The 9888-nt window shown below is 31.5% G+C and overlaps 2 protein-coding genes across 6 annotated transcripts in view; one reads left to right on the top strand and one right to left on the bottom strand.

Annotated features, from left to right (window-relative positions):
• The window catches only part of LOC108688258 (CDGSH iron-sulfur domain-containing protein 2 homolog), a 1764-nt gene extending 1089 nt beyond the window's left edge, over positions 1-675 (bottom strand). Inside the window, exons 1-2 of the mRNA XM_018194439.1 lie at positions 514-675; positions 271-365 (exon numbers count right to left, since the gene is read on the bottom strand). Of these exons, the coding sequence (XP_018049928.1) occupies positions 271-365; positions 514-640 (222 nt within the window). The 5' untranslated portion in view covers positions 641-675. The remainder of the gene's footprint in view (positions 1-270; positions 366-513) is intronic.
• A 1331-nt stretch (positions 676-2006) lies between these two features.
• LOC108688344 (PH and SEC7 domain-containing protein 1) overlaps positions 2007-9888 on the top strand; it is a 21883-nt gene continuing 14001 nt past the window's right edge. For 4 of the 5 annotated variants that reach the window (XM_018194574.1, XM_018194572.1, XM_018194571.1 and 1 more), the window contains exon 1: positions 2007-2179. In XM_018194574.1, the coding sequence (XP_018050063.1) occupies positions 2018-2179 (162 nt within the window). In that variant the 5' untranslated portion in view covers positions 2007-2017. Of the gene's footprint in view, positions 2180-9079; positions 9277-9888 lie in introns of those variants that run through there. The other variant, XM_018194573.1, reaches the window with a different exon arrangement.

Raw genomic sequence — 9888 nt, 5'->3', positions numbered from 1 at the left:
TATATGTATATATATATATATACATTGCAAAAGAGAGAGATATAGAACATTCTATATTATTACTCAAATATATAAGAAATAAATATACAGAACACAATTAAGAACATAATTATAAAGTTAAATTTATTCCATCTAGTTTACAACAAGTTTATAGTGAATTGATACTTGGAAAAGATATTATGAAAGTTATATAACTTTTCTAGTAATATCAAAACTAATTCTTGTGTTGTCCTTGATATTTTCTACAAGAAGCAAATATAAAAGACATACCGCAGGTCTGCCACGAGGACAAAACGCCCTGTAGGACATATATCCTAAACCCGCGAGAAGGGCAGTAGGTGGTACAAGGGCGAACCAGTCCCTCACTGGTATAAAGAAAAAAAAGAAGTGAAACAAGTTAAATTAAAAAAAATTATACATCTTTAAATTGAGAGGTTATGTCGGAGTCTGGAAAATGATATGTCGAGGTATAATTGTGTTGCAATGTATGGAAATGTGTATAATAGAAATTACCTCCTAGTCGGAACCATCCGCCTATCGAATCGGGAATCGGTAGGCCGGCCAGATAATTCGGGACGGACACTTTGACAAGATGTGCAATCGGTTCCATAGTCGCTCGGCTGACTGACGATAGCGCCATTAGCGCCAATCATCCGCGTCAGCGTCCGCCAACAGTGCCGAATCATGGGTAAAAAAAACCTTTTACGAAATCCCGTTGGATACCAATACATACACGCATATTTTTTTCAACAAGAGAACAGTGCACTTACTACAGAATAGAATTACCTCTTCATATTCTTTTTTCTCATCAACATTTCTTTTTTCTTATAATTAATGGCTATGGATTTATGATGGATAAACTTAATTTCTTCTAAATAAATTCTTTCTGAATTTTAATCGTTATTGATTTGACAACAATCAATCCTTTTGAAAAATCATATTCAAAAATAAGTTTTAGATATACGAGTTTTAAAAAATCGGTAAAAAAAAACGATACATATAATATGTAGTACAGGGTGCGGCCGGTGTTATGCGTACATTTCAAGATTACATTGACATTTTTACATATATTGTTTACGTGAAATTTATATGAATTTTTTTCATGTAGATAATAACATGCATTCGGAGAGACGTTATTAACGTTATTGATATTAACATCTTTCTATCCTTATCATTTATTACATGTAAAAATTCATTAGGTAATACATCTATTATTTTTGCGTAAACCGCGTAAACGTACAATCTTCTGATACGAACACTTACCGAGCGCAACATACATAACATGTAGGTAGATAAGAAAACTGCAAGATGTCCATGGCCTCCACCAGTCTCCACGTTTTTCGTCTTTCGTCTATATCCTATATCCGCTCCTGATCAACACGCTAGACGATTGGTCGGTAGCGAAAGATGGAGGGGGATGGTCGGTGACGAGGTGAAAGACCGGTGGCGCGCGCAGGTGGCGCCGCGCGCTCGCTCAATCAGTTGCGGGGTGTCCACCGGTCAGGTGAGAAAGTTGTTATTATTATATTTGTACTCTCGCGCGTCTTTCGTCGCGATACGTGTCGCCGCTGTTTACGGCGTCTATCCGTGATCGAGTAATCCGGATAGATTTGATCTCCTACGCGAGAAAAGAGTAGCGTATACAGAGTGAAGCACGAAGTAGCAGCAGCAGCAGCAGCAGTCGCCTTACATCTTCCTTCCTCCCTGTGGCGTCGAATGAGAGCGAAAGAGACCGAGCGCAGCCGAGGATCGTTCGCAGTGCGGCGCGACGAAGAGGGGAAGGCGCTTCCTCGTCCCGCGCGTGGGTGTGCGAGTGATAGATACACAGTTGTCGGGTGACAGAAGCGCGGAGGGCGAGGATAACCCAAATAAGGAAGGTGCGCCCTTTGCTCGTTACCACCTCGATCGGAAGGATCGGAAGTGGACAAGTGCGAGTGGTAGTGCGAGGTAGTGTGAGATCGTGAAAAGGTGACATTACGGCAAATGACAGCGAAGAGGTGAGGATCAATGTGCCGTGATGGCTGAGGAGGAGCTGCTGGTCACCCTGTGCCGCGGCGACTCCGGCTCCGGCGGCTCTTTCGGCTTCTCGTTGCTCGGCGCCTCGGCGTCGGCGGGCCTGCCGGCCGCCCACGTCATCTACGACATCGTCGAAAACTCACCGGCGGCCAGGAGCGGCAAGGTGAGTTACAACGTTACAACACGGCATAGACATAAACCTTTACGGCCGCGCCGCGCCGTAAGGACGAGTTTCGCCTGTCTTGTTCACAGGAAATTGATCCTTACGTATCAACGATTCTCGCACGATCGATTTTTGTATATGGCATGATATGTTTTTACAAACGAAACAATGACTTTCCTACGGGTTTTTTTTTTTCTGGCGTAGCTACGCCATAGGGAATTGATTTTTAAGAATAAACGCATCTGGCGATAACGATTTTTCATTTAACGATTTTTCGCCTCTGCATTAGAAATTAAATCTGCCTTGGGATGAACAATTTAATAAAATCATTTTCGTGTGCACCCAGTTTGCGAAATTGATACTCGCGAGATCAATATACACGCGAGATGCTACAATTCTCGCAAGATTGATTTTCGCTGCTAGTAAAATGGTAAATTGATCTTTTTAAATTAAGGAACTATGTAAGATTGTTTTTAGCGTGATTGATTTTTATAAATAAACGTTACAATTGTATTGAAGTCGATATTCATATGCTGTCTGCAGCGGAGATTGATTTTTTCGACAGGTATTGAAATGAGTAAATTAAAATAGAAGAAATGAGGTTCTCGTAAACTGTTTTATATGCGAGTTCCACAATACTGATTCGAAGAAAAAGATTGTGTTTTTGCGTCACCGGTCGGAAATGGATCAAGTTAATTTAAACTGTTTTTAAAATACATTAAATATTGCAGATTATAATTATTTTTTTGAATTGTGCTTTTGTAAAGAAGAAGAAATGAAATTTAATACTTCAAGAAGATTCTTTTTTAACGTTCTTTAAAGAACTCTCAGTATACACGAATAAGAATTGTGATAGTCCAAAGTACAGCCTCTTTAAACACTTACGATACTCCAAGTAAAAATAAGATATATTATTTCTAACGGAACTGATTTTTCTAATTTAGACTCGATCGTTAATTAAAACAAAGATACCTCATCGTTTTCTCATAAGCTGTTATTTGTTCTTAAATTTTTATAAATATATTTATAATAGCAAATTAATGATACTCTTATTAAGTTAAATTAAATTTTAATGATTTTTACCATTTTTGTTTAAGTTTAACAATTAAAAATTTTATTTAAGTCTAAAGTTGCTAAACTGATATTACCATTAAGTGGTGATTTTTGAAAATTAATTTGTTAAAATCACACAAGTGTGTTAATCAGTTTTTAATTAATCAAAATTTTGAAACATATGAATGATAAATGAATATTAAGTTTTAATAAAAAAGATATTTATTTATTTTTATTTATATCGATGCAAATAATCCATGATAAAGGAAGAAGAAATATCAAATAACCTAAAGACATAATCAAGATACTTTTTGCTATCATAAATAAATGATTTAAACAATATTTATATATGATCAAGTAGAAAAGACTGGTTACGAAGTCGCACAAGTCTCTTCGGCTAAATTTAGTTTTGACGCTGGAAACGAAGAAAAAAATGACGAAGGAGCAAGATATGTGATGTAAAAGCGAGAGTGTACCAGCTGCATTCTTTCTGCATAGTGGCACAGTTTCGCGAAGAATATTTAATAACTCGTTAGAAATTTCACGAGAGAATTTTGTGATTATCTATATAGAAGATATCTATATAGAGATAATAATTAAGACTAATGAATGAAAATTATTTGTTGGGTAACAAGCTTTGAAAATATAATTTTTAAACGTAATCTGATCAAAGTTTGTTTCTATTTATTTTAAATAATATTGCAACATGGGAGAGTAATCTTGTCCTGCTTGTCGTTTTTCAATTAGCTGACTTTTCAGTAAAGAGAGCTGCTTTTGACGATCATTAATTGCTCCGAGAAAGATGTTGAGTCTCCTGAGATCATTGGAAATCACATCCGTACGAATGCCGGGATATGGGCAGCTGGTCCAAACTGGTCCATCGTCCCAGAGCAGATCCAGCCCCCCAATTCTGGTCTCGTGTTCGCTGAAGCAACCCTTCAATCAAAATTTTTTATTTATTCATACGAAATATTTTTCAAAATTAAAAAATTCTATATAAGCAAATTCTATATAAAATTCTATATAGCAATTATATTTAAAAATATTTTAATCAAAAACATAATAAAAATCTTTATATAAAAATATATGAAATAATTATAAGTGTACATATAAATATGTAAATAAATATTTTTATAAAAAATATAAATATTTTTATTATTAATTATATATGTACTATATAAGTATAGATGATAATATATAAAAAGCAAGAGAAAGAATTCATGTGTAACTGTTACCTCAAAGTCGAGGACATTGAGGACGTCGTCAACCAGATCGGATTTCAGACGTTGATCCTCGTTGTCGGTACCTGTTAAGGCTGGGGATGCGTTAATTTCCAATAACCAAGGTCGAAGATCATCACTGAGCAGTATATCGTAGCCATAGAGCTCGAAACAGTTGCGATCATGCATCATGGATGGTTGTACTGCCAGTAGACTCGCCATTATCACGCCTGCGATATAAATATAGATATAATATGTACAAACATTACACACATAAACACACACACACACACACACACACGCGCGCACACACACACACACACACACACACACACACACACACACACACACACACACACACACACACACACACAAGATAAATCGTAAAGTGATTATGTTATTTATCAAATCTTATTAATAACAGTAATTTGATAATTTTGTAAATACCTGCAATGCGTTGCATCAAATTTTCAACCACTTCCGCCTCGTAATAAGCTATCAAATAATCTCTGAGTTTATTCAATGCCCATTTACAGCTTAACTCCCCAGTCTCGCCTTTTATCGAAGAAATACCTTCGGTATTCTGACTTGCTTTCAGCTGTATTGCCGTATTCGTCAAATGCACTCTGTTGTCGTCAATATTTTCCAGATCAAATAATTGGCCACATAAACGAGCAAAACCTTCTCTAGCTAACCATACTTTCAAAGGATGAAATGATGTTACCAATACGTAAATGCGTAGATCAAACTTTCGCCCTGAAATCAGATTTAATTTTTGTAAAATAGAAATGTTGATATTGGAAGAATTCAAGATATATGGAGCTAATTCATGATTTTAATGGTTTAATACTAACATCAATTAGCAATTAATAGACCAAATTTAAAATTACATACAGTGTATATGTACAATATATATTACAAATAAATATTCAATTATTAAAAATTGAGGAGTTAATAAAATCATAAAATTTAAGTACATATACACTTACTTGAATTTCATGACTTTAATCAACTTTTTCTCAACTATGTACATAACTTTTATTACACTTAATTTATATTATATATTATTATTTATATTATTATTTATTGTTAATATTAACTTAATAAAATTTTATTGCTACACAGAAAAAATTTATTAAATCTTAATAAATATTTTTTTGAATTGTCTTAGCGAATATGGCAAATAAATATTTAGATAAATGAAAAAATGATGAATAGTTGAATCAAACTAATGGTCCTTGTATGTAATAAATATGTGTTTATATTCAGTAAATATTCCACTAGGATTATTCAAAGAAATATTTATTAAAATTTAGTAAATTTTTCCTTAGTGTGTAATGTGTGTGTGTATATACATATCAAATGTATATTTATAATATAAATATATCAAAAAATATGAATATATATTTAATTGTTAAGCTTATAATTATTAATTAATATATTTAAATAATTGTATCAAATTGAAGATTAAAAGATCTAAATTTTAACCTGTGACGAGATAAGGATTATCAATGTATTTTTGAACAACATAAATTTCAGCTGGCACTCCTGATTGCTGCGATTTGACCTCTCTGCTTTTCCACTCTATAAGATCCTTCAATTTCCTAAATAGAAAGATACCCTTGCCTCGTGATCTTGCTACTGGTTTGACGATCCATATGGCTCCTTGTTGCCTACAATTATCATTTATCATCTTATTGAGATTCTTTAACTCCATAATTTTAATTCTATATAACTAGGATCGTTTTTTTATCTCAAAAATTTACTTTCATATTTTTATTTGAATACGAAATGAAATATATTCTGTGAATTAGAATTCTTAGACTTTTGTTATGCATAATAAAATGTGAAACAAATACATTTAATATATGTACGTGTGTGCATGCATGTGTGCATATTAATGTAAAAATTTAAAAGCTTATTATAGAAATTGTGCAGATATATGAATTTTATAATATTGTGAATAAATATATTTAAAAACGACAGTACTTTGAAAGTTTCTTTTAGTATAGGTATACTATATCTATATCTTGAGAAAAATTTTCAAGATATCATGTATCGATATTTACTTGCTTATAATATTTTTCTCGATAAAACTTTCTGATAAAATATAATATTTATAGATAACGATAAAATCATAAGAATTAGGATAGTGTCGAACTTAATAATTTATAGAATTTATAAATAATTTATAGAAAGGAATATAAAATAAAAATAAAAACTTAATAACATTTACTTAATTAAAAAAAAAATCTTTAATTAATAATGTAAACAATAAGAAATAATTTTACTTATGATATTCCTCGACAAACATCAGATAGTCACTAGGTAGCTCGAAGGTCACAGGCATGACATCGCTGATATGAGCCTCGGCAAATTTTTCAGCCCTTATGAGGGCCTTTCTATAACGTTTGAGATTGCGATATAGGTAATTCTTTCGCGTGAGCTCATAGTGATTACGGAAGTGTGACACCCGCTGGTAAGGGCGCAGCTTTCGATCCCCGTCCAATGCCTGTCGCAGCACATCTCCCGTATCGCACCACCATAAGTGCCAATTAGTATCTTCAGGATCGACTATCTCAAAGAAGAAAGATATAAAGCTCTCCACTAATTATCTCCACTAATGTGGTACTTTTATTGTAAATTTTGCAAACTTTGCAAATAATATAAATATAGAAACAAAATATTTAATTTATATATGGTAGTTTAAATTGAGATATTTATTATAAGCTTTAATATTGTATTCATTTTTTCATCATACTTATGTAAAAGCTTGTCTAAAGCCAAAAAGAAATGTTTGACTTGTTCTTAATTATTCATTGTTTTCGGCGTTTATTTATTTTAAGACATTTAAATTAACCAATTAGAATTCTATCTGTAGTGAGTTGCAGCACTTACCATTAAAAAAGCATTATATAAATCCTGTTAAAATTAATATGATATAGTATCTATATATAATATATATATTAATTTTGACAGGATTTATATAATGCTTTTTTAATGGTGAGAGTGTAACTTTCTCTCTCTCTGTTTTTTTTCCATCTGTATGTGTATTATTAATAAATATCTTTTTTATTATATGATATTTTGTACAGAGATCCTATAAAATCAAAAACTTGACAAAATTACCTGAGTCCAACCTCTTGCCAACATCACCTCAACTTGTGTGGAAGGAAAATCACAACGGAATTTGACGATTTTATCTTCAGAATTCTGCTTTTTTTTTAAGTTGCATATCTTTTTTTCTGCGCCAGATTCGATCATTTCGATCTGTAAATGTCTAATTCGCGAATTCTCGAATATCTTTTGCGTATTATTCATTATAGCTTCAAGATAATTGAATGATTCAGCCATATTGAAGATGATTCACATTTGTTAGTTTATACAGTGTATTTGAAAGATTCAGTCTTTCTTCAAGTTCTCTTGCAATCCGAATTTTTATTTCATATTAATATTAGGATTAATTTAATTTTAATTAAAAGATATAGATTAAAAAATTAATTTTGTAATATTAATTTAATTTTTTAATTTTAATTAAACTTTATTTGTAAGAAAATTTGTACTAATTATTATATCATTCTATTATTTATATTATAAAAAAAATACACATTGTTGGAAAAATGTCAAATTTAATATAAATTGCATATCCTAAACGGTTCACTCAAATTTTTGAGTTAATTTAATATAAGAATATGTTAGAAGATTACACAAATATTATATAAGAGAATAAATACAAAAAAGATAATACAGTTTGTAAACAAACCATGGAAGCATTTTTTTCAGTAAAATTAACATTTATAATATGTTAAATTAACACAAATTTTATTCATTCATCTTATAATTTACATTTCAAAACACTTTATGTTATTTATTCACTTACTCATGAATTGTGTCATTTTGACACTAAGAAATGTTGAATATCAATTAAACATAAAATCTTTTAAAGATCTTTTAAATAACAATCTTTTAAATAACAATCACATAAAAATCTTATTGTTATTTAACAATTGTTTTTAATATTCGAGTGTTAGATTAACACTCGAATATTAAAAAATTCAACACAAACTGTTAACAAGAACTGTTAAGGATTGTCTCCAACATAAATACACATTTTTTTACCCAGTGCACAGTTTTTTTGTATTTATTCTTTAATATAATATTTGTATACCTTCTATGGTAGTCATCTTGTGTTACATTAAGCCAAAAATGTGAGTGGATGGTTTGGTACATGCGTTTATGTTTTCCAACAGTGTATAACTAGTTATAATAATCTGAGCAACACTTGAAAATATGGAAAATAAAATCAATAATGAAATGATTACGCAGTAATATACAAGACCCATCTGTGTGTGTGTGTGTGTGTGTGTGTGTGTGTGTGTGTGTGTGTGTGCGTGTGTGCGTGTGTGTGCGCGCGCGCGTGTGTGTGTGTGTGTGTGTGTGTATAATAATTATTTACACAAGGCAAAGTGCATTGTGCGTAGAATGATTCATTAGAGTTGATTAGAGGACGGATTAGAGGACAGCGAGAGAAAAGTCAATGTCATTACGGATCCGAAAATACAATTGGCCACCAGCCGAAATCTCCACATTCCGATTCGCACTCGATCAGTTGCATTTGTCGATTACGAACTGTCGTTCGTAAATCTCTCTTTCAATGTGAATAAAAAATTCAGAATTCTAACGATCTAAAGTTCTAAAAGTGCGCAGCGAATGCCTAAACTCGCATCTTGTTTGTCGTGCTGTTTGCGACCTTTTGAGTTCCTTCTGAGTGGACATTTTAAAAGGGATAGATATGATTATGTTGAATACATGGCTCTCTGTCAGGTGAATCTCAATTCTATGTAAAAATTCATTCAAATAATTATGTAACGTAAGAAAACAGATACTTATGTTAATAAAATAATTGATGACGGGTTTGGAAAGTACATATTATTAGTTATTGTTTTCAATATTTGTTATTTTATTTATTGTTATCACTATTGTATTTCACATTTTTTAAATTAAAAAATTGATATATATAACATATATTATTAGGTAATCTGTCTCTAAAATCAAATATCTTTTAAATTAAATATTATAAAAACTGTTATTGAACAGTTCATCATATTTAAAATGTTTTTTCAAATTTAAAATAAATAATAAAATCTATAAAAATGCACATGTTGCATGTATATAGAATATCTTTGTTCATAAAGATTGAACAAATGTCATACTGTTAAAGCAACTGGTGCAGATAAACTGCAGGTATCCTTTCATTGAACTTGTTTTGCCCTCAATGTAATTTCATAACAGGACTTGCTTTCACGCAATGACGATCGTATGCATTTTCAATCGACCATGCGTTGTATCGACAATGTATTGATATGCGTAGATAAATATTTATACGAACTATTATTTAAAATCATATTAGCTAATTATCAGAAATATTATTTAATT

Source organism: Atta colombica, unplaced genomic scaffold (assembly GCF_001594045.1).
Source record: "Atta colombica isolate Treedump-2 unplaced genomic scaffold, Acol1.0 scaffold228, whole genome shotgun sequence".
In the NCBI taxonomy this organism is placed as follows: Eukaryota; Metazoa; Arthropoda; class Insecta; order Hymenoptera; family Formicidae; genus Atta; species Atta colombica.
Note: the sequence above shows the minus strand (reverse complement) of the source record. Positions and strands in the feature narration are given on the sequence as shown.